At 34.6% G+C, this 26,912-nt stretch overlaps 1 protein-coding gene across 1 annotated transcript in view; it reads left to right on the top strand.

The window, feature by feature from the left end:
• LOC124354369 (neprilysin-2-like) overlaps positions 1 to 26,912 on the top strand; it is a 48,074-nt gene that overhangs the window by 15,322 nt on the left and 5,840 nt on the right. The window contains exons 6-11 of the mRNA XM_046804772.1: positions 2,205 to 2,381; positions 19,673 to 19,890; positions 20,468 to 20,623; positions 20,805 to 20,948; positions 23,713 to 23,809; positions 25,867 to 26,035. Of these exons, the coding sequence (XP_046660728.1) occupies positions 2,205 to 2,381; positions 19,673 to 19,890; positions 20,468 to 20,623; positions 20,805 to 20,948; positions 23,713 to 23,809; positions 25,867 to 26,035 (961 nt within the window). The remainder of the gene's footprint in view (positions 1 to 2,204; positions 2,382 to 19,672; positions 19,891 to 20,467; positions 20,624 to 20,804; positions 20,949 to 23,712; positions 23,810 to 25,866; positions 26,036 to 26,912) is intronic.

A 26,912-nucleotide genomic window follows, 5' to 3' on the forward strand; every position in this document is an offset into this window, starting at 1 on the left:
ATAATCCTTAAACACGGATTTTCTAAAATCATGCCTCCAAAAATGATATTAACATTGGTGAGTAAAAAAATGAAAATTAAAGATTTATAGGTTCATAATTAATGGAACTTTAATTTCTTTTTTAAGTTTGAGCGGCCTCCATAATGGAAAGAATGGTATAACAAGCTGGGCAAAAAGCTTAGCCAAAATATTTACAAGATACAGTTTTAGCAAGGTTCAACCTATTTGACCTTTTCTTGGGATAGTTATAGTTTTCTAAAATCGTGTTTTATAAAAAAAGTCCCACGCGGGCTTGATAAAGCCCGATCAATTACAGGTAAATCAATAAAACTTCGTATATTATTACTGCACTTATAAACGTATGTACTTCGTGAAGAAACCGTTTTTGTATGATGTCAGGGAAATGTCCCTCAAGGAGTCAAAAGGAAATTGTAAATGAAAGGATTCGAGTACTACGTCAATTTAAAGCCTTTATTAGTAGATTAAAATGACGCAAATCCGACCTCAAAAGGTTCTTGAATAAAAGAATTAAGCTGGTTTAAACTTTGAAACATTATAATACAGGTCCTGTTTTAGATGGCTTAATAATCTTGTCTTAGTTCTAGTTGTCAAAGAGAAATGAATACAGGGTACTTCACATCCAATGGAGGACAGTCTACAAGGTGTGGTATAAAAGATTTAACGTAACCATAGCTTAAGATGTACATCACTTTAACGAGGTTGTTTAGCATAGATAAATGACAAAGAGAAAAATGTTGTATCAGTTATTAAAATAACAGGGTTTTATTTTTAGAATGGCCTTTGGACTTTACTTGAAGTAAATCTCACATTATACTTTAAAATAATGTAAATATTTTGCTATCCTTGCATCAATATTTTTACTAAACTCCTTGTAGAACATCGTCTATTGGAGGTAGAGTCACTATCTAAAAGCCTACTTTTAAAATCCAGTTTTCACTTGAGCCAAGACGAGAATATTAAACCCTATAAAGGAGGACCAACATTGCAAATGTTTCAAACTTTTAACTAGCGTAATTTTATTAAATAGGTTCACTTTTGAGGTTGGATTAATGGCTTTACTCTACTAATGAAAACCTTTAATTTAATGTTTTACTCAACCTATTCTGTCATTTAAGATTTTCTTGTGGCCCATAATTGCCCATATCCCTTACATGACAAAAATATGGTATTGACATCAAAAAGCAGATTTATAGGTATAGTAATGATTTACCAAGTTTTATTGCATAAGCTGTAATTGTTCGGTAGTTATCAAGTCTAGGCGGGATTTTATTAACATCCTGTATATATTTTTCAACAAGGGTGTTGTTTGGGCCCTTTGCGTCATGTTGGTGGGATATACAAGATTTTCGGAAAGTACTGCCATGAGGACAGTTGCAATAGTCTGATTTTGTATTCAAAATATACCTAAAAGGAAAGCAGAATGATATAAAAAGTCGAAGAGGATAGATTGCAATCCTCCAAACGTTGTTTTATGCCTTTAGTCACGTATAAAGATGGCAAATGTCTGAAATCCTTTTATCCTTTCAAACCTTCAGTTGTAAATAACACACTATAAACAAAGAGTATCCCTCTATAATAATGAGTTTTCAGGTTTAAATAGTGTTTTCTAAACTCTATTGCGAAATAGTTACGAACATGTTAAAATTGCATATACAAAGATATTAGTATTAAAATATTCTATTAAGCATCGATTTAGCTGTAATGCTAGCAATTCTATTTATTTTTCGGTTTTTATATAATTTACTTCACTTATTTTCATCAAAATTAGTATTTGAAATAGCCTTGATTTGAAATTTATTCATAAGTCCTCCTTATAACTTAGAAATAATATCACAAAAAAATAGGAAAGCTTTCTTATTATATATACCGTACAATAATAAACTTTTTAACACTTTTTGAGGTATTTTTTATTTTGTACAATGTAAATTTCAAATTCTAAGAATTCATCATAATTCACTTTATAATATATATATAAAAATATATATATATATATATATATATATATATATATATGTGTGATTTGTAAGTTGATTAAGAATTGGGAATAAATAAAAAATAAGATGATTTGAAGTAGTAAGGTAAGTTTAAATAATGAATTAAAATGTAATCGCGCAAGTTAGTTGACGTTTTTGAAAACTTAGATACTTTTAAGTACTAACTTGGAAACCGTACTTTCAAAACAGGTTGACCAGGGTGAATTAGGACTTGCGCGAGAGATTTTAATCAAAGGGCTAAGTGATCCTTTAGTCCAAACCTACTATAGCTACATGGTAGACATTGCAGTGATGTACGGAGCAGAAAGACGATTTGCTGAAGTGAAACTAAACGAAAGTTTGTTGTTCGAGATTGAGCTAGCAAAGGTAAGCTATATTTAGTAATTTTAGTTTTAATTTTTTAACAGAAATGAAAACCGCTCTCTGGAAAGTAAAAAAATTAGAAGCGTTAAATTTTTGATTCAAATTTATTATATATTTTTGTTATGTACAACATTTAGTGAGGTACTTTTGTAACTTGGAATAATTTGAAGCAGAAATAGTTGATTTCCTTTGCTGATGATACAGTGTTGCGGAAATGTGGGTTAATACTTTAAGGATAGATGATTGTGTTAGATTTACGAATACATTCTATTATTACGTTATGTTATCATCCTTCTTGTCATCTAGTTAGCAATACGTATATGTTTACATCTGTAACTTATGCGTGTAAATAACCAAACTAAGATATGAACAGAAGACCAAACACACACACACACACACACACACACACACACACACACACATATATATATATATATATATATATATATATATATATATATATATATATATATATATAAAGTACTTGCTCCGCCGGGAGGGTCTCTCACTTGCCGGGTGAATGTGCTACCATTACATCGCAGAGCGCTTACTTTTTCCGATTCAATTATTTTGTATTTGGCCGTATCTGTCAGATATGCGTTTAAATAAGCAAACTAACATATGATCGGAAGACCAAATACCTGTCAATCGACTTTTATTTACATTAAATTTTATAAATGGCAATAGCCTTATTTAATTTCAATAAACATTGAATCGCATAAAGTACATAAGTAGTATACTTTGGCCGTTGCTGGGACAACGCACCCGAGACCGGTTCTGGGAACAAACCGTGTGAGACCGAATCTGGGACAGAAAATTGTTAGAGAGCGACTAAGAGTGTGAGTACGGGTGGTCAGAACCGCGCCGCGCGAATCACCACGCATGTCATCGCTGTCCCCGCCACCGACACCACGCGTTGTTACTGTAAGTATACAAGCAATCGGCACGCGCCTCGTCAGCACCACACCGCGCGACTGCTGAACCGTCACGCCAAGCAATTGGCACGCGCCTCGTCATCACCACGCCGCGCGACTGCTGAACCGTCACCACCACCGCGCCGAGTGAGACACCGCGTGTTGTTTCTATAAGTATACAAACAATCTGTACGCGCCTCGTCACTGTCCAGTCATCACACGCGCCGCGCGACTGCTGAACCGTCACCACCACCGCGCCGAGTGAGACACCGCGTGTTGTTTCTATAAGTATACAAACAATCGGTACGCGCCTCGTCACTGTCCAGTCACCGCCGCGCCGCGCGAGACACCGCACCTTACTCATCCCACTCACCCACCTTCTTCCTACTCCTCTTCCTTTCAGAGTCAAATGTATTAATAATGCTATCATCCCTCCTTCCACTCATCCCACCCTCTTCCTATTTCTCATCCATCCATACCTCATCCTTTTCCATCGTCAATCGCCCATACAATAAGAGAGTAGCCAGCTCTATAATAATGGCGTTTTCTCCTGCTAGCAAGCAAAACAGCATTTCTCAATGCTACGGATGGTCTTCGAAGATCATCAGTCAAGAAATGTCCGAATTGTGGAGAAGAGGTTACTACATCTAACCTATCCCGCCACCAAAAAAACAAAGAAGTGTATCCATACCTCATCCTTTTCCATCGTCAATCGCCCATACAGTAAGAGAGTAGCCAGCTCTGTAATAATGGCGTTTTCTCCTGCTAGCAAGCAAACAGCATTTCTCAATGCTACGGATGGTCTTCGAAGATCATCAATGAAGAAATGTCCGAATTGTGGAGCAGAGGTTACTGCATCTAACCTATCCCGCCACCAAAAAAACAAAGAAGTGTATGTCAGCGTCAAATCCACCAGCTTATGCTTCTTCCAACGGATTCAATGAAAAACCTCCTTCGATGAAACAAGTATGTTCAAGGTGTGGTGCTGAAGGTCAGGAACTCCTCCATGTCCCGCCATAAAAAAAAACAAAGAAATGCATGTCCACGTTAGACAGACAAACTCCGGATTTTGATATGTCTATGTTGGAAAACTACGCTGATGCTGTGAGTGACAATCAATTCCAGAACGTGATTGCTGATTTTGATATGTCTATGTTGCCAGAGTCCAATTCAAATCTCAGACCTGAAGAACAAGACGCGATTGCTGATTTTGATTTGTCTATGTTAGACACTCCAGATTTCTATTCCAAAATTAGAGCTATAATTGATCCATTCTACAGCTGACGCTCCAAAGTTTGAACCACCAGTAAAAAGATACACCCCGATTCATCGAAAAATTATATCAATACTTGGTCCACCACCATTTGAAGTTCCGGATAAGTCAGACTATTCACTGCATATACCATATAGTCCTGTATACCATTCACCACTACATATCCCAGAGAGTCCAACATACAACGTGCTTAGTCGACCGATGTACGTGCTCAAATAAAACCCCAGAAGAAACCATGTCCAAAATGCAGTAAGGAAATAACGGTTTCCAACATGGCTCGGCACCAAAAATCTCAGAAATGTGCCAAAAACCAACATGGTATGACATATAACGAACGTCTGAAAAAGATGGAAATCAAACCAGCTCCTAAAAGTAAAATGTGTTGGATTTGTGAAACACCAATAGAGTCATCCAACTGGAACCGTCACACAAACAATCGAAACGTCATATCCGTTTGTCAGCACTTCATGAAGGTCCTCGATACAGGAGTGAAATATTACCCATTACGAGACTGACACCAAGACTGCCGGCACCCACTCCAGACATCAACATGCTGGTAAAGAAATACCCAAAAACGGCCAAGGGAAGTCAAACAAGTACCGAAGGTCAATACAAACGATATAGCTCTTGAAGCGATGATCCGAAAAACCGACTAGACCCACAAAAGATTCCTACAGGTGTGAAAAAGATTATTAGTGAGACACCGACTAGTACAATTAATAGTGAGAATTCAATTAGTCCTACCATGGAAGAGAGAGAGCTTCTGTCTGAAACAGAATCACCTTCAAACACCTCATCTGGTTCCGGTACGTACTCCAGAGGAGTCGCAGACAATACTTGATGAAATATCAGAAGTCCAGTCGGCATTCACGGGAAGATTGAAAACGTATGTGATTATGAACAAACGTGGGATCAAAGATCCAAAAATGTTTCTTGAGATATGCAAACCACTCGTTGTTGAAAAACTTCAGGAAGCTGTAAAAGAAAAAAATCTTAAGGTAAACATGGTTTATCATGCTGAATTCAAGAAAATAATAAACGATGTGGAGGTGACTCAAGTCATGAACTTTAAAACGAAAATGAAATTCTTTACTCGACAACGTCTCTGTCTGACTATTATAACTCAGCAAAACTTAAGATGTTGGTTGAGATGGAGGAGTTTGAGGCAAACGGTTCTCAATGGTCACTAAAAAGTGTGAAGACTTGGAGATCAGAGTCAACCGATACGTTCCTTTTCACGGATCCAGCTATGTGGTTCTACCAAAACAGAATTCAATCCAAAAAGGCTGTTATTAATGTAAAAACGAAGATCAGAAATGTTTTATGTGGTCTATTCTGGCAGCTTTACATCCAGTTAAGGTTCATCCAGAAAGAATCAGCAATTACGAACCTTTCAAACGAGAGCTGCTTCATGCACTAGCAACTTGCGAATGCCCCATGAAACTTGATGATATAGCAAAGTTTGAAAAGACGTAGTGGAATTTCTGTTAATGTCTATGCTTATGATGACAAGTATCGATATAATTCCCGCTGAGAATAACTGATAACGAGATGGAAAAACATGTTAATCTACTGTTTATCAGAAAAAAAACAAACACTCACTACTGCTGGATCAAAGATATGTCCCCGTTTGGTTAGTTCACAGATCTCACGAAATGGACATAAGATGTGGATATGCAATAGGTGTTTGCAACACTTTACGAGAGAGGATTTACTCATCAAGCATAGAGAAGACTGTAACACACACGATGCTGTAAAATTGGAACTACCAGAGCCAGGAACTGTAATTAGATTTAAAGATTTCAATTGCTCAATGAGAGTGCCCTTTGTGTATTACGCAGACTTTGAATGCTGTCTAGCACCTATTTCAACATGTCAACCGTGTAAAGTGGATTGTAATGGTAATCATCAGTCGTTCACTATCAAATATCAGAAACATAATGCCATTTCCTTCTGTATGTATGGGGTGTCAGAGGACGGCTTTTCCAAACCACCGATTAAATACTTTGGAGACGATGCTGCACATGTATTTGTAAAATCATTGATTGAGGAGTCGATAAGGATTAATGAACTTTACAAGAGAGTGAAGCAATAGTCCCATGCAGTTGATGACAAAAGAGCAACAGGAAATGTTTGAATCTACAACTACGTGTCATATCTGTGGAAATTATCTTGGTGATGATCGTGTTAGGAGACCATAACCATTTGACGGGTTTGTTTAGAGGAGCAGCTCACAAACAAGTGTAACATTCAATTTCAAAAAACCTTAGGTTCATTCCTGTTTTCATTCATAATTTTAGCAGGTTACGACACTCACCTATTCATTAAAGAGTTTGGTAAGTTCGAAAATCGCATATCATTGATACCCAACAACCGAGGAGCGGTACATTTCCTTTACGGTCAGTGTGGAAGGTGGAATTGAACTACGATTCATCGATTCATTCAAGTTCATGTCACAAAGTCTCGATAGGTTGGCAAAGAATCTGACTAGATCTCAATTCAAACACATCTCAACATATTACAATGGTAAGGACCTCAATTTATTGCTACGAAAAGGAGTGTACCCTTACGACTACATGGACAGTATAGAAAAAATATAGTGAAACATCACTACCTAGTCAAGAAGAATTTTACAATAGACTGAATAAACAACACATAACAAATGAAGATTACAAACATGCGTGCGATGTATGGACCGTTTTTAACATTCAGAACATGAAAGAATATACAATGCTATATAACGAAACCGATGTCTTGCTGCTTGCAGATGTTATGGAAAACTTCAGGGATGTATGTCTCAATACATACAAATTAGATCCTGCATGGTATTTTCACAGCACCTGGGTTGGCTTGGAACGCAATGCTAAAAATTACAAAAGTTGAACTGTCCCTATTGACTGACATTGATATGGTACTCATGGTTGAAAAAGGTATTCGTGGTGGTATTTCACAGTGTTCTCATCGATATGCGAAGGCAAACAATCCCTACATGAAAGACTACGACAAATCGAAACCAAATAACTACCTCATGTACTTGGATGCAAACAACCTGTATGGGTGGGCAATGTCTGTAAAACTACCATATGCAAACTTTCAGTGGAGCAGTACAGACATCGATGTAATGAAAGTTAGTGACGATTCACCCACAGGCTACATATTAGAAGTTGATTTGGAATATCCTGAAGAACTACACGACGTACACTCTGATCTACCTCTCGCTCCAGAACGTAGAGTCCCACCAGGATCGAAAATGGCAAAGCTTCTGACAACTCTCTATGGCAAAGAAAGTATGTCGTACCACTACAAAAAATTTAAAGCTTTATTTGAGTCTGGGTATGAAACTAAAACATGTTCATAGAGTTCTTAGTTTCAGTCAAAGCAATTGGTTGCAACCGTACATTAATCTGAATACCATGGAGCGTACAAAGGCGAAAAATGATTTTGAGAAAGACTTTTTCAAATTAATGAACAACTCAGTTTTTGGAAAAACTATGGAAAATATGAGAAATCGTGTGGACATTCGTTTGGGTACTAAATCCAAATTAGTGGAAAGATGGGTTAGCAAACCGAACTTTAAGAATCGAACCATCTTCACAGAAAACCTAGTTGCTGTACATTTTAGTAAGAAAAAACTTTTGTTAAATAAACCTATTTACGTAGGTATGTGTATTCTAGACATATCAAAGACACTGATGTATGATTTCCACTACAATGTAATGAAAGAGAAGTATGGATCTAATATAAAAATGGTGTACACCGATACCGATTCCCTGATATATGACATCAAAACTAAAAATTTTCTACGAAGACATGAAACATATAATTGGATTATTTGATACAAGTGACTACCCCAACCCCAACCAATATGGGCTCCCCCACGTAAACAAAAAGTTCTGGGTAAAATGAAAGATGAACTTAATGGTCGAATCATGCGAGAGTTTGTAGGACTACGATCCAAGATGTATGCGAGCAATATAGAAGACAACCATTTCATAAAGAGGTCTAAGGGCGTGAAGAAAGCTGTAGTTGAAAATGAAATTACCTTTAGCAACTATAAAGACTGTTTGTTTAGTAAAATCGAGCACTACAAAACGATGAATACAATTCGGAGTCAAGCACACAATCTCTACAGCGTAGAACACCATAAAGTGGGTACTTCATCAAAGGACGACAAGCGTTTCGTACTCGAAGACAATATCCGAACCCTAGCATGGGGTCATCATAGAATATGCGAAAACTGTTAAATTGACATGACTTTCAACCCAATTTGAGGCTCTCTGTTTTGAGTGCTGGAAAACACCTCATGGGTTCATATCTATTAATACAACAGCTAAACCACAAAAAAGGAAATACATGTGCAATTTAAAAAAGGAAACTAAGTGTTGAATAATACTTCGCTGTAACAACGTACCAGTATAAACGTAATTTGACGTTTAAGTATAAACGTAATTTGACGTTTAAGTATAAACGTAATTTGACGTTCAAGTATAAACGTAATTTGACGTTTAAGTATAAACGTAATTTAAACGTTCATAAACGTAATTTGACGTTTAAGTATAAACGTAATTTAACGTTTAATAAACGTAATTTGTTCATAAACGTAATTTAAGTTCATAAACGTAATTTAACGTTCATAAACGTAATTTAAACGTTCATAAACGTTATTTAACGTTCATAAACGTTAATTTGACGTTTTAAGTATAAACGTAATTTGACGTTTAAGTATAAACGTAATTAAAGTAGTAGTTATACTTTGGCCGTTGCTGGGACAGAGCACCCGAGACGGTTCTGGGACAAACCGTGTGAGACCGAACCTGGGACAGAAAATTGTTAGAGAGCGACTAAGAGTGTGAGTACGGGTAGTCAGAACCGCGCCGCGCGAATCACCACGCATGTCATCGCTGTCCCCATACTTGAACGTCAAATTACGTTTATACTTAAACGTCAAATTATGTTTATACTTTAAACGTCAAATTACGTTTATACTTAAAACGTCAAATTACGTTTATACTTTAAACGTCAAATTACGTTTATGAACGTTAAATTACGTTTATACTTAAACGTCAAATTACGTTATGAAAGTTAAATTACGTTTATACTTAAACGTCAAATTACGTTTATACTTGAACGTCAAATTACGTTTATACTTAAACGTCAAATTACGTTTATGAACGTTAAATTACGTTTATGAACGTCAAATTACGTTTATGAACGTTAAATTACGTTTATAGTTAAACGTCAAATTACGTTTATACTTAAACGTCAAATTACGTTTATGAACGTTAAGTTACGTTTATACTTAAACGTCAAATTACGTTTATACTTAAACGTCAAATTACGTTTATACTTAAACGTCAAATTACGTTTATACTTAAACGTCAAATTACGTTTATACTGGTACGTTGTACAGCGAAGTATTATTCACACTTAGTGTTCCTTTTTTAAATTGCACATGTATTTGAACGGAACTTTTTTGTGGTTTAGCTGTTGTATTAATAGATATGAACCCATGAGTGTGTTTTCCAGCACTCAAAACAGAGAGCCTCAAATTGGTTGAAAGTCATGTCAATTTAACAGTTTTCGCATATTTCTATGATGACCCCATGCTAGGGTTCGGATATTGTCTTCGAGTACGAAACGCTTGTCGTCCTTTGATGAAAGTACCACTTTATGGTGTTCTACGCTGTAGAGATTGTGTGCTTGACTCCGAATTGTATTCATCGTTTTTGTAGTGCTCGATTTTTACTAAACAAACAGTCTTTATAGTTGCTAAAGGTAATTTCATTTTCAACTACAGCTTTCTTCACGCCCTTAGACCTCTTTATGAAATGGTTGTCTTCTATATTGCTCGCATACATCTTGGATCGTAGTCCTACAAAAACTCTCGCATGATTCGACCATTAAGTTCATCTTTCATTTTACCCAGAACTTTTTTGTTTACGTGGGGAAGCCCATATTGGTTGGGGTTGGGGTAGTCACTTGTATCAAATAATCCAATTATATGTTTCATGTCTTCGTAGAAGTTTTTAGTTTTGATGTCATATATCAGGGAATCGGTATCGGTGTACACCATTTTTATATTAGACCCATACTTCTCTTTCATTACATTGTAGTGGAAATCATACATCAGTGTCTTTGATATGTCTAGAATACTCATACCTACGTAAATAGGTTTATTTAACAAAAGTTTTTTTCTTACTAAAAATGTACAGCAACTAGGTTTTCTGTAAAGATGGTTCGACTCTTAAAGTTCGGTTTGCTAACCCATCTTTCCACTAATTTGGACTTAGTACCCAAACGAATGTCCACACGATTTCTCATATTTTCCATTGTTTTCCAAAAACTGAGTTGTTCATAAGCTTAGAAAAAGTCTTTCTCAAAAATCATTTTTCGCCTTTGTACGCTCCATGTGTATTCAGATTAATGTACGGTTGCAACCAATTGCTTCGACTGAAACTAAGAACTCTATGAACATGTTTTAGTTTCATACCCAGACTCAAATAAAGCTTTAAATTTTTGTAGTGTACGACATACTTTTCTTTGCTGTAGAGAGTTGTCAGAAGCTTTGCCATTTTCGATCCTGGTGGGACTCTACGTTCTGGAGCGAGAGGTAGATCAGAGTGTACGTCGTGTAGTTTTTCAGGGATATTCCAAATCAACTTCTAATATGTAGCCTGTGGGTGAATCGTCACTAACTTTCATTACATCGATGTCTGTACTGCTCCACTGAAAGTTTGCATATGGTAGTTTTACAGACATTGCCCACCCATACAGGTTGTTTGCATCCAAGTACATGAGGTAGTTATTTGGTTTCGATTTGTCGTAGTCTTTCATGTAGGGATTGTTTGCCTTAGCATATCGATGAGAACACTGTGAAATACCACCACGAATACCTTTTCAACCATGAGTACCATATCGATGTCAGTCAATAGAGACAGTTCGACTTTTGTAATTTTTAGCATTGCGTTCCAAGCCAACCCAGGTGCTGTGAAATACCATGCAGGATCTAATTTGTATGTATTGAGACATACATCCCTGAAGTTTTCCATAACATCTGCAAGCAGCAAGACATCGGTTTCGTTATATAGCATTGTATATTCTTTCATGTTCTGAATGTTAAAGGCGGTCCATACATCGCACGCCATGTTTGTAATCTTCATTTGTTATGTGTTGTTTATTCAGTCTATTGTAAAATTCTTCTTGACTAGGTAGTGATGTTTCACTATATTTTTCTATACTGTCCATGTAGTCGTAAGGGTACACTCCTTTTCGTAGCAATAAATTGAGGTCCTTACCATTGTAATTTGTTGAGGATGTGTTTGAATTGAGATCTAGTCAGATTCTTTGCCAACCTATCGAGACTTTGTGACATGAACTTGAATGAATCGATGAATCGTAGTTCAATTCCACCTTCCACACTGACCGTAAAGGAAATGTACCGCTCCTCGTTGTTGGGTATCAATGGATATGCGATTTTCGAACTTACCAAACTCTTTAATGAATAGGTGAGTGTCGTAACCTGCTAAATTATGAATGAAAACAGGAATGAACCTAGGTTTTTTGAAATTGATGTTACACTTGTTGTGAGCTGCTCCTCTAAACAAACCCGTCAAATGGTTATGGTCTCTAACACGATCATCACCAAGATAATTTCCACAGATATGACACGTAGTTGTAGATTCAAAACATTTCCTGTTGCTCTTTTGTCATCAACTGCATGGGGGACTATTGCTTCACTCTTGTAAAGTTCATTAATCCTTATCGACTCCTCAATCAATGATTTTACAAATACATGTGCAGCATCGTCTCCAAAGTATTTAATCGGTGGTTTGGGAAAAGCCGTCCTCTGACACCCCATACATACAGAAGGGGAAATGGCATTATGTTTCTGATATTTGATAGTGAACGACTGATGATTACCATTACAATCCACTTTACACGGTTGACATGTTGAAATAGGTGCTAGACAGCATTCAAAGTCTGCGTAAATACACAAAGGGCACTCTCATTGAGCAATTGAAATCTTTAATCTAATTACAGTTCCTGGCTCTGGTAGTTCCAATTTTACAGCATCGTGTGTGTTACAGTCTTCTCTATGCTTGATGAGTAAATCCTCTCTCGTAAAGTGTTGCAAACACCTATTGCATATCCACATCTTATGTCCATTTCTTGAGATCTGTGAACTAACCAAACGGGACATATCTTTGATCCAAGCAGTAGTGAGTGTTTGTTTTTTCTCTGATAAACAGTAGATTAACATGTTTTTTCCATCTCGTTATCAGTTATCTCAGCGAGGAATATATCGAACTTGTCATCATAAGCATAGACATTAACAGAAATGCCACTACGGTCTTTCAAACTTTGCTATATCATCAAGTTTCATGGGGCATTCGCAAGTTGCTAGTGCATGAAGCAGCTCTCGTTTGAAAGGTTCGTAATTGCTGATTCTTTCTGGATGAACCTTAACTGGATGTAAAGCTGCCAGAATAGACCACATAAAACATTTCTGATCTTCTTCGTTTTTTACATTAATAACAGCCTTTTTGGATTGAATCCGTTTTGGTAGAACCACATAGCTGGATCGTGAAAAGGAACGTATCGGTTGACTCTGATCTCCAAGTCTTTCACACTTTTTAGTGACCATTGAGAACCGTTTGCCTCAAACTCCTCCATCTCAACCAACATCTTAAGTTTTGCTGAGTTATAATAGTCAGACAGAGACGTTGTCGAGTAAAGAATTTCATTTTTCGTTTTAAAGTTCATGACTTGAGTCACCTCCACATCGTTTATTATTTCTTGAATTCAGCATGATAAACCATGTTTACCTTAAGATTCTTTTCTTTTACAGCTTCCTGAAGTTTGTCAACAACGAGTGGTTTGCATATCTCAAGAAACATTTTTGGATCTTTGATCCCACGTTTGTTCATAATCACATACGTTTTCAATCTTCCCGTGAATGCCGACTGGACTTCTGATATTTCATCAATTATTGTCTGTGACTCCTCTGGAGTACGTACGGAACCAGATGAGGTGTTGAAGGTGATTCTGTTTCAGACAGAAGCTGTCTCTCTTCCATGGTAGGACTAATCGAATTCTCACTATTAATTGTACTAGTCGGTGTCTCACTAATAATCTTTTTCACACCTGTAGGAATCTTTTGCGGTCTAGTCGGTTTTCGGATCATCGCTTCAAGAGCTATATCGTTTGTATTGACCTTCGGTTCTTGTTTGACTTCCCTTGGTCGTTTTGGGTATTTCTTTACCAGCATGTTGATGTCTGGAGTAGGTGCCGGCAGTCTTGGTGTCAGTCTCGTAATGGGTAATATTTCACTCCTGTATCGAGGACCTTCATGAAGTGCTGACAAGCGGATATGGCGTTTCGATTGTTTGTGACGGTTCCAGTTGGATGACTCTATTGGTGTTTTCACAAATCCAACACATTTTACTTTTAGGAGCTGGTTTGATTTCCATCTTTTTCAGACGTTTGTTATATGTCATACCATGCTGGTTTTTGGCACATTTCTGAGATTTTTGGTGCCGAGCCATGTTGGAAACTGTTATTTCCTTACTGCATTTTGGACATGGTTTCTTCTGGGGTTTTTATTTGAGCACGTACATCGGTCGGACTAAGCACGTTGTATGTTGGACTCTCTGGGATATGTAGTGGTGAATGGTATACAGGACTATATGGTATATGCAGTGAATAGTCTGACTTATCCGGAACTTCAAATGGTGGTGGACCAAGTATTGATATAATTTTCGATGAATTGGGGTGTATCCATTTACTGGTGGTTCAAACTTTGGAGCGTCAGCTGTAGATGGACCAATTATAGCTCTAATTTTGGAATAGAAATCTGGAGTGTCTAACATAGACAAATCAAAATCAGCAATCGCGTTCTTGTTCTTCAGGTCTGAGATTTGAATAGGACTCTGGCAACATAGACATATCAAAATCAGCAATCGCGTCTTGTTCTTCAGGTCTGAGATTTGAATAGGACTCTGGCAACATAGACATATCAAAATCAGCAATCACGTTCTGGAATTGATTGTCACTCACTAGCATCAGCGTAGTTTTCCAACATAGACATATCAAAATCCGGAGTTTGTCTGTCTAACGTGGACATGCATTTCTTTGTTTTTTTATGGCGGGACATGGAGGAGTTCCTGACTTCAGCACCACACTTGAACATACTTGTTTCATCGAAGGAGGTTTTTCATTGAATCCGTTGGAAGAAGCATAAGCTGGTGGATTTGACGCTGACATACACTTCTTTGTTTTTTGGTGGCGGGATAGGTTAGATGCAGTAACCTCTGCTCCACAATTCGGACATTTCTTCATTGATGATCTTCGAAGACCATCCGTAGCATTGAGAAATGCTGTTTGCTTGCTAGCAGGAGAAAACGCCATTATTACAGAGCTGGCTACTCTCTTACTGTATGGGCGATTGACGATGGAAAGGATGAGGTATGGATACACTTCTTTGTTTTTTGGTGGCGGGATAGGTTTGATGTAGTAACCTCTTCTCCACAATTCGGACATTTCTTGACTGATGATCTTCGAAGACCATCTGTAGCATTGAGAAATGCTGTTTGCTTGCTAGCAGGAGGAAAACGCCATTATTATAGAGCTGGCTACTCTCTTATTGTATGGGCGATTGACGATGGAAAAAGGATGAGGTATGGATGGATGAGAATAGGAAGAGGGTGGGATGAGTGGAAGGAGGGATGATAGCATTATTAATATATTTGACTCTGAAAGGAAGAGGAGTAGGGAGAAGGTGGGTGGGTGGGGATGAGTAAGGTGCGGTGTCTCGCGCGGGCGCGGCGGTGACTGGACAGTGACGAGGCGCGTAACCGATTGTTTGTATACTTATAGAAACAACACGCGGTGTCTCACTCGGCGTGGTGGTGGTGACGGTTCAGCAGTCGCGCGGCGCGCGGTGATGACTGGACAGTGACGAGGCGCGTACAGATTGTTTGTATACTTATAGAAACAACACGCGGTGTCTCACTCGGCGCGGGTGGTGGTGACGGTTCAGCAGTCGCGCGGCGCGGTGATGACTGGACAGTGACGAGGCGTGTACCGATTGTTTGTATACTTATAGAAACAACACGCGGTGTCTCACTCGGCGCGGTTGGTGGTGACGGTTCAGCAGTCGCGCGGCGCGGTGATGACGAGGCGCGTGCCAATTGCTTGGCGGTGACGGTTCAGCAGTCGCGCGGCGCGGTGCTGACGAGGGCGCGTGCCGAATTGCTTGTATACTTACAGTAACAACGCGTGGTGGCGGTGGCGGGACAGCGATGACATGCGTGGTGATTCACCGCGGCGCGGTTCTGACTACCCGTACTCACACTCTTAGTCGCTCTCTAACAATTTTCTGTCCCAGGTTCGGTCTCACACGGTTTGTCCCAGACCCGGTCTCTGGGTGCGTTGTCCCAGCAACGGCCAAAGTATACTACTTACATATATATTAATCTTCAATAAGAATTCTTCAAATGTATTAAAGAGTTTCTAAATTTCGGCTTAAGTCGTCTTCAGGAAATTACAAAAATATAAATAGGGCTATAAGAACAGAATAAACATAAAACATCAACACAGAAAATGAAAATTAAGAATGAATTATGTAGAATGGTAAACATATGATTTAATTTTACAAATTCACTTTGTTGACTAAGTCACTTACAATTTAATCCACTTGGAAATTTTGATTTAGTGGCGAGTTGATGGACTTGTTCCATGGTTGTAAGATTGTGTGTATTTAAATTTTCTGATATTTTTCTAATTGGTTTCATTGAATATGTTACTTCAAAATTTAAATTATGTATTAAGCCATGTGCTACTACAAGTTGCTCTGTCTTTTTATGTTTATATGCATACCTGTGCCCTGTCATCCTTGTTCTAAGAGAATTTATCGTTGAGCCAATATAATCTTTAGGGCATAATTTGCACTGAATTTGGTAAATAATATTTTTTATTCACATGTTAAGTCTTAAAATATACTTGTATGATAAACTGCTTGTAAATGTTTTTGAAGTAGAGCACATGTTGCAAACTAAACACCTGGGTTTATTGCAAGGATGTGACCCAACTGTCATGTTTTCTTGGTCTTTGTGCTTAGGTAATTTTGGATGGACTAAAAAAAATATCTTTCAAAACTGGTGGTTTTCTAAATCTTATTTTTGCAATGTATTTGAAAATGTTTTTAGTTGAAGCAGAGCTGTCCAATAAACTGTATGCTACTCGAAGTATATTGTTAATTTTATAAAGTCCTGGGTGGTGTTTTGTTAAAAACTTTGGATCATTATTGTCAAATTTAGATTTGTTTGTTCCAATTGATAGTGATTTAGTGTTCAGTTTCTTGTTTAAAAGTTTGCGAGGATAACCCCTTTTGGAAACTGCTGATAATAAATTATCAATATATTGGTCTAAGTGATATTTGTCACTGCATAAATTTTGGGCTCTTTTAGCCCAAACTCTTTGGAATAGCTTTTTTGACATGGGACAGATGACAACTGTCATAATGTAGATATTGAAATGTGTTGGTGTTTTTTATATTGATCTTAGTTTTCAACTTCTGATCTTCAATGAAAATATCTATATCTAGGAAACTCACAATTGAATCAGATATCTCCCACGTAAATTTTAAGTTGCAGAAAGTGTTCAGTGATTGTAAAAAATTTTGTAATTCTTCGTTACTATATGTACATATCATGAAGATATCGTCAATGTAACGTTTCCAGAATATGGATTTGTATGTTTGTGTTTCTAGGAAATCATGTTCAAGCTTGCCGATCACAAGATTAGCATAAGAAGGAGCCATTCTTGTTCCCATGGCTGTCCCTTTTTTGCTGTAGATAAAAGTTATTTAGAAACCTAAAGCAATTCATATTTAGAATGAAATTTATTAATGTTAAAAGAAAATCTGACGAAGGAAGTGTATTTTTGGGACGTTTGTTTAAGTAGTATCTAACAGAATCAATTCCTTGTTGGTGTTCAATATTTGTGTACAATGATTGAACATCGATTGTTACTAATTTAGTATTTTCAGGAATAGGTTGAGCTACATTTTTCACAAGGTGCAAAATATCATTACTATTTTCCATTCTTGTGGATTTTGGGCAATATGTAGAATGTTGGTGTTTTCGGAGATTTATTTATTAGTAAATTGATGGAATGATCACTTAAGTTTTCTTGTAAGGCATTTTTCTTCATGTAATTAGATATTTTTGAACAAAATTCTTCATTAAGATCTCTATTTAAAATGTTATAAGTAGTTGTGTCACTCAGCTGTCTTTCTGCTTCAGCAATATAATCCTTTATATTAATTATTACAGCCAAATCCCCCTTGTCAGCAGGAAGTATTATTATGTCCTTGTTATTTTTTTTTTAAGAATTTATAGCTTTTTGCTAAAGTTTTGTTAAATTATTGTTTTTTGGTATAGTATATGCAAATGAAGGATCAGAAATGTTAGAAATAATTATATTTTAAAACTGCTCTATAGGGTGATCTGGATTCAAAGCTGAGGGATCCCAATCTGAAGGTGGCTTAAATTTCAAGAGAGATTTGTGAATCTTCTCATCTGCTTCTTCATTTTGATTGTTATTTAAAAAGTAATGCTTAGTTATAACTTTTCTTGAAAACTCTAACGCATCAGAAACCAATGTTATGTGGTCGAATTTTGGAGTTGGTGCAAAGTAGGCTATATATATATATATATATATATACACTTTTTGTATCCTTTTTGAGAACGACAATATTAGTTGAAATAATAAAGGATTATGTGAAGTCTTTTTCTTTTATTATATATATACAAGGTGTCACAAACTTTTGTTGACGGTAGAATTCATAATTTTAAAAAAATAAATGACCTTAGGAAATTATTAGGTCATAGGTCTAGAAATGTGTTGTTTGACCGCTAGCCACCATTTTGCATTTTTTAGAAAGAAATTATTATCTTTAAAACTAGTTAACCTAAACAAATTAAATTTGGTACATAGGTTAGTATAGATAAGAGAAAAAATTGTGTTATTTTCTTCAAAATAAGCAAAATGGCGTCTGTTGAATGTTTTTAAAGTCAAATAACAAAACACCAGTATAATTTAAACACATTTAATAGACACTAAAAATTTGAAACCTTTCATTACACTTACAGCGGTACTTGATTCAACGAACTCCGTCAATACATAAGCGAGCTGGCCCACTTTAAAAGTACGCTTGCCCAAACAGCTAACATTTTGTCTTTTGATTAGCATCAGCTGTTTATATAGGTTATAAACATTTTAAAAGATATCAACTATTTTTCATTGTTTATAAAAATTCGAGCGAGTTTATATATATATATATATATATATATATATATATATATTTATTTATTTATATCAAATTAAGGATGGATCACAGCCCTTACTTTCTACGTGATGTATACATAGACATAAGTTCTTTTTTGCTATCCTGTATAAGTGGTGGTCTCTTTTGTAAATATCATGAGATTTTTTTATACAATACGTAATTATCAGAAGAACGTTTAATAAAATAGAAAAGTATTGAAATACTACATAAAATATGTGAAATTTAAATGTCTTAAATAAGACTTAAAAATTAATTCTTAACTCTCTAACCTCATCACGTTTTTGGTTGTATTGTCTCCATATATCTAATTTGGCCTCATAGTCTTGCACTCTAATATCGAGAATTTAAAGGTTTAATTTAATGCGTACTTTTAAGCATGGGTTTTAAGATGCAAAATGATGATATTTATTATTTGAAAGTTTGATTGGAGTTTTCTGATGTGCATAAAAATAAATTTAAAATATTAAGTAATTCTTTTTACAGATATCTTTAATATGAAGATATATCAGAAATAGGCAAGTTGATAAACACCTTGACAATGAAATTAGAAACAAAGTGCAAAATCTTTAGAAGTTATTATCTCTTCTGCAAAATTATACATCCACTTAAAAAAGACAAAATTCTTGATATAAATTTCATTATATGTTTAAAATTTAAACTGTTTTCAATTTATTTAAACTAATTTTAGAAAAAAGACACAAAACAAGTTCCGGTCCAAGATAAGGCCTAACAGTGTAAGGTAATTTCTGCAATTTAGATAACAACACCAAAGGAAGGAAGGAGGAACCCTAACCGCATGTATAATCCATACGAATTGCAAAATCTAATGGAAGATATACGTTGGATCAACTGGAAGGCACTTCTAAAAGGTATAATGCCGGCATCTGTATCTCCAAGGGAAAACGAAATTATTATCGTCAAAGAAGTTGACTACTTAAAGAAACTAGAGAAGCTACTACAAAAACATTCAAATGAGTAAGTACTTCATTTATATGTTTAATTATGCTAATTTGGAGGGGTTTAGTCAATAAACCTCGCATTTTTCGTAAATGAATGTACTTACGCTGGTAGAATCCTTAAATATTATTCTGTTTACATGCTATATATTGTTGTTAAAAATGCATTCTGAAAGTTATAGTTTAAGTTTAACTACTCAAAGTAAAATATTTAGTTTTAATTATATTACATTATTTTTGGACATTTAATAATTAACGTATCATCAGTGGTTATCATATGACATATTACTTAGCATTATCCGTGACTTAAAAAGTAAGATTATGTGTAAATACAATTCGGTTTGAGATAATTGAAGCCGTACTAACCATGTAGAAGTAACGTCACGAAGACCAGGTTCTGACGAGAAGCTCCACTCTCTGCTGTTTAATTGGTTCTAACGTTGTTGGTCTTGTGGTCTACTTGCAGAATGTACATGCTGATTTTCGTAAAATCAGTAAATAAATGCTATTATAGTGGTGATTCAAATGGTATAGAAGTATGTTATAAATAGAAAAAAATAATAAATCCCCAAGTAAAATCTTCCGATTATGTCCAGAGCAATAGCCAACTACATGATGTGGAAAGCAGCTAATGGAATGGTTTCCATGCTAACCAATCAGATGCGAGAGAGACAGATAAAGTATCTTAACGTTGTTTATGGATTGGCTACGAGAGAGCCCCGTTGGAAAGAGTGTATCGGTACGGCCTCCAGGTAGGTGCATAGTACAAGTAATTATTTAAATTACATAAGTTATTCAATTATAGATTATCGTGAAACGATTTAAATGTTCTTAATGAAACATATGATGAATTTCGTTAACATTATACTGGATAATCTACAAAATATTCTACAAAAAATATACAATAAATAATATAATGCACCGTTTTTTCAGTCTTACACTGGCTCTGTCATCGATTTATGTGAAGAAATACTTTGATGAGGCCTCCAAAAATGTGGCTTTGGATATGATCAGTATAATACGTGATGAGGTTATCCAAGACATTGATGAACTGGACTGGATGGATGAACAGACTAAGTATATACATAATTAATTAGTGCACTAATTACATTTTTTAGTTGTGAATTAATTGTGTTTCAGAAATGTGTATTTGAGAAAAAACAAATATTTTAATTAAGGCTCACACAGTCACCTTCAATTGACTGTTGATTTTTCCTCATTTTATACATTTGAAAGTATTGTTTGTTTTACTATTCAAGAGAAAAAACTTGAAAATGGTGTTTAAATGTATTGCTTCTTTTTGGTTATGTACTTTTTAAATATTCACGTATAGTCATTTATTTTTCTTAATTCTGTTAGGCCATTATTAGGGGGGTAAAAAGGCCCGCACGGGCCTGATAATTCCCGAACGATTACAGTTAAATCAATCAAACTTGGTACTGCACCTATAAATATACTTTTTGAAGTAACTACCATTTTTCTATGCTCTAATTTAAGATTTACTTCTATCGCTTAGCGGGCCATCCCCCTGACATGAACAAATTGTAGTTACTTAAAAAAGTATATTAATATGTGCAGTACCAAGTGTTGTTGTTTTAACTGTAATAATTGAGGAAAGTGGGATATGTTTACACCTTGAATAATGAACAATACAAAAAATATAAAATTAAATAATATAACGCACCGTTCTTTTAGAATGAGTAGTTCACCGTGACAATGAATGGGTAGTTTTAACAATGACAAATACTATATGTTTAAATAAGTTAACTACAATGTTAAATTGGCTTCTATTTATATTCTTGAAATCATAGAATAAGTTTTATAGTAAAAAAATTATTCCAACCTTTTTCGATCACTAATGAGACAGATTATAACTAGGTATGCGTATTAGAAGTTTTATTACAAATAAATTATTAACTGAATAATTTAGAAAATATTAAGTATGCAGTGTTTGATAAGCCTTATAGTGCAGATATCGTGCGACAGTATTATTATATAACTTTTAATACATTTAATACAATTAAAGACAGTCATAAAATCTCTTATATCTATCTTTACCATAAGTATATATGTTTTTAATATATTTTCTTGATCGGGATAACAAGGCAAACTCTACCTTGGCGTCAGAAATATAATTCATTCAAACCAGAAGTGCTCAGACAAGTACAAGCCTAATATGAGCCATGAACATATTCGCTTAATATCTGAAGCTGTTAATCATGAACGCTGATATCATATTTATCAAAAATATTACTACTTTCGTTTTTAAATTTCGTAGAGTTAAAATTTATTTTATTATTCATGCGTTACCACAACACAGTTTGATTCTAGGCGCAGGCTTACCAACGAGCAGGATACAATTTTTAAATCATGCAGATCAGTTAAAGTATCAGAGAGTCAGCAGAGGAAGCCAAAGTATTTGAAGAGGGCAAGTATATTGTGTATATAATTGTTCCAGCTTAGAAAGGGAGTAAAATCTCTTCATTCTCAAATACTGCACATCTCGTATCCTGACCAGCGGTTCACGATTAGTAAAATAGTTTTGCACGATTTTATTAGAAATTCTTTGAAATGTGATGCAAACCCATTTCTTCACATTTAGAAACTTTTGTTAAGTCCGTGCCTATTTTCAACCTAATCTTTGTCATATCAAAGTTACGCCACGTCCTTGACGGAAGATATCACTGAGATATATATCAATTACAAGTCCTTTCACAAAGAGTAAGATGAATTCCCAAGAATCAAGATGCCTCAAGTTTTTAGATCAGAATGGGGTGGCAAACTCTACAGTAGGCTATTAAGGAGTCCATTTAAATTGAATCAATATGCTTCCTTAGTTGAAATGCTTATGAAATGTCTTTAGAAAAGGAGGATGTTGGTAGGCGTAGAACCTTTAGATATAAACGCGTGCTTACTGATAGTCAATATTTTGCTGATCATTTTGCTCTGATAAATCTTCTGAAAAAGTTTGGTCAATAAGGACAATATAGGTATGGGCCTCTAGCTCTTTATGTCGTTCGCTAAGCTTTTCTTATGGATGGGAACGACATGACCAATTTTTATGATGTCTAGGAAGACGCCACTACGTATAGAATTGTTGAAAATCAAGGCAAGAGGTTGGGGAATGATGTCAGCACAGTGCTTGATTATAGTTGTCGGTATGGAGTCTGGCCCTAGCCCTTTTTTGGTGTCTAGATTCTAGGGCATCTTTAGTACTTCACTAGATTTTATGGCAACAGTAAAACTGGTCCCATGATGTTGAACTAAAGAAAAGATGGGTTAGTAATTGATCATTATTGGGAAATAAAACTGAAAGAAAACATCCAGCGAACATGTTGGCCACATTTTTTATTGTGTTGATACACCACCAAGATGACCCTAAGGTGTAGGGTGTTGACTTATTGTCATTTAAACATTTTAAATAGCTCTAAATCATGTTTAGGAAATGTATTTGCTTTCGAAATCTTGTTTAAATACTGGTTGTAATAAATAGGAAATAATTTCTTTCCTGAGCCTTTTACGGTGAATTCGTTACCTGATAGGAGAGAATCACTTTGTAAAATTTGTGAAAAGAGTTCTGTACCGTAAGATGGATAAAATCTTTAAAAAACCCTTTTGAAAAGACAGAGAATATAATTTTTGTCATAGGATCGAACTTGAGGATATTTTTTCCGAATATGATAATGACGACATTAAGAGGTTCGTTAACATCTTTGTAGACAACCATACCAGTCATGTCAGAACTCTGTCGGAGAACACTTCCGCAATCATATCGCTTCCTTATTACTATATTAACAGTATTACTTAGTAGATGTCTAACGAAATTCTTAAATTATTTCAGAAAAAAAGCTAAGTACAAGGTTTCCCGTATGGTTCCACACGTTGGGTATCCCGATGAACTAACGAATACTAAAAAAATTGAAGATTTCTATGAAGGAGTAAGTCATAGAGAAGTACACGGTACTGGGTAACACTTATAAATAAGTTTATCTCTTACATAGACGTAATAACTTGTAAAAACTCACATCTTGATTTCATGAAGACAGTGCAGTAAAAATTTTATAACAAATAATAAAATTATCTTATAATTGACATGTAGTAAATCAACTAGAATAACTTATGTTGATCATAAAAATGGAATTGTCAAAGTGGCAGGTTTATATATACCTTCCGAATAATATATCACTTCCGGCTTAGCAGTCGGTAGATATCATATGCGGCTCTCATCTTGAAAAATAAAACTGAAGGAGCATTATTAGTTTAGATGTTTTATTTTTACAACACTACGATGACGCTCAATGTTGGTATGTTAATATACTGTTACCAAATTAAAATATTTAAAACCCGTACAAGATAATTATCGTTATAAGCATATCAATGTGTTTTAATATTATGGATTTTTCTTTTTGTTTGTTTACAATTATAACTAAGATATTTGTAAACATTATCATTAAAAAGGCATTCACCTAAGATATGTGCAAATATTGTCTATACTAAATGTAACTTGCATCTATTAAAGATTTCAATAGTTATCGTGTTCAAAATTTGATTTTAGCAATTTTTAGATTACCCAAAAATATGTGTACGTTACCTTAAAATTATATATTCCACAAAAGATCACTACCATGTAACAACAAGCATTTTTGAAAGTGACACGAGAATTCTAAATTGCTTTTCTGTATTGCTTCACTCTTTTCATCTTAGGACAGCCGTAATCTTGAAACCTTATGAAATATCAAATAAAGTTCACGAATAAAACTTATATACAACTGCTTTATTTTAGGATTATTAAAAAAGTGTATTTTTGGGGAAATATCTCAGTTAAATCTTTCCCACAAATTAGAATGGCGGCCACCTTCCAATGTATTATGATATTGAAAACTTATATATATATATATATATATATATATATTATTATTTGGTATATATCACCAAAGATTTATAATTCTGTGTCACATAAATTAAAACTCTGTTTCGAATAACGAAAATTCAAATATTCCAAATTTTATAAAAATATATAAACATTTTTTGTTAATCCATAACCGTGTTTTAAGCATACAAATCTATATGTAAAGTCTTTTACCAGTAATATTTTGATATTTGTTAGAATCAACATCGATTGTACTATTGGTTTTTTTTTAAAAATTCCCAATATTTTTTCCTAAATCTTCTGTATCTAATGGAAATGAAAAATAAAGAATGCAAATTAATTAAATTCCTAAAATGAAGTTTTGTTCATTTTATCAATAATTTTAAATCAACTTTGATTGAATAAAAACTGTATTTTTATTCAGTTTCAACATAATGTCATAATTCCAAATAGAATTTCATTCTATCAAGATAGAATACTGATTTATTTTTAACATATTTTACTCCTAGTTTTTATGGATTGTACATTTGCTTACAATAGATTTTTAAAATTATTTGTAAGATATTTGACATTGATTTTGATTTAATCTCAACATATTTTTTAATATATTTTGCATTTAATCTTAAAAAAATTTTTCGAGTGTTTTTCTTCTGACTATTTTCATGGAATACCGTCATGAGGGTGATAAAAAGTGCATAAACGTAAAAAAATGATAAATAAGCATTGTAATACTTATCGTACCACTTTCACAATATCTTGTGAACTCTGGTCAACATTATAGATATGTAAGAAAGAAAAAGTATTCTTATATGATAACTATTAAGAAGTTTTAACAACTAACAAGAACAATTTATTATAAGTTAAATGATCAATATTAAGAAAACTATGTTTAATCAGTTCCAATAATAAACCAGGAATTTCAATGTGAGCAAGTTTCGTTTTTAATTGAGGTGATTGGTTATTTTTTATTTTCATACACTATCTCTTTCATGTTTTATTATAGGTTATTCTAATGAAAGTAAATATAATTCCAATTCAACAATGTATTATAGTTAATAGATAAGCTTTGTTATAGCACTGTGATAGCAGATAGACCATCTGTTATATAACTGATATGATTTTCAGCTGACCATTAACAACGATAATTACTTTGAGGCTCTGATGGATTTGGCTCGTTGGCAGCATGAGTACAAGTACCGCCTACTGCGAGAGGACGTGAACAAGACAGACTGGAGGACTCACGGTTCTGTTACTGACATCAACGCATTTTACAATCACGTGGAGAATTCCATCCGTGAGTAAAAGGTTTTAAATATTTTGTATAGGGTTGTTGCAGTAATTACCGAAACATCAAATAAACTCTACTATCATAGCTTTCATTCAAGATATTTTCTAGTTTTCGGTAATGCACAATTAGATCAAAATTACTGATTCCCTATATGGTGATATTATGGAATCAAATTGAACTACGTAACTATAACATCTGAAGTATATTAACGTCCTTCTCCATGTTAAAATAGTTACAAAAAAGATAAAAAAAAACATATAGATCTATGATGTAGTCTAACAAGACTTTTGGCACAGTTGTTCATAAATCACACGGACTAGCCACTAGACGCCTCTGGTCATAACTAACTACGAACAAAATTGGAAAAATCAGGACAAAATTGAAAACTGTCATAAATTAAAAGGCATCCATAATGTTCCATTTCATGTCAACGATAATATAAATAGGTTTAATTTGATAAGGAGCCGAACTGCTCATCAAGTTGTTTTAAAATCAAAATTTCCTTTAGGTTTGAACATTCGTTAATTTATAAAATTAGGTATTTTTACTCTTTGGTATTCGTGATGAAACATCAGCTCCACTGTTTATTATTCTATTTCAGTTCTTTTTTCTAGTTTATATTTAGTTGGTTTAATTACCAATATTTGGGTTTTTATTTTTATTTTTGCAAGAGAATACATATTGAGATATATATATATATATATGTGTGTGTGTATATATATATTTATAAAATTCATTTGCTTTATTAAAAAGTCCTAATAACTTAGTCTCGATAAGTATCGATGAGTATCGTCAGCATTTCGTGTTCGGAATCTATTCATGAAATAAAATACAAGATTATTAAACTAACAATACTTTAGTTAGCTGCTTTTAGACTAAAGCG

This window comes from Homalodisca vitripennis, chromosome 2, assembly GCF_021130785.1.
Source record: "Homalodisca vitripennis isolate AUS2020 chromosome 2, UT_GWSS_2.1, whole genome shotgun sequence".
Classification (NCBI taxonomy): Eukaryota; Metazoa; Arthropoda; class Insecta; order Hemiptera; family Cicadellidae; genus Homalodisca; species Homalodisca vitripennis.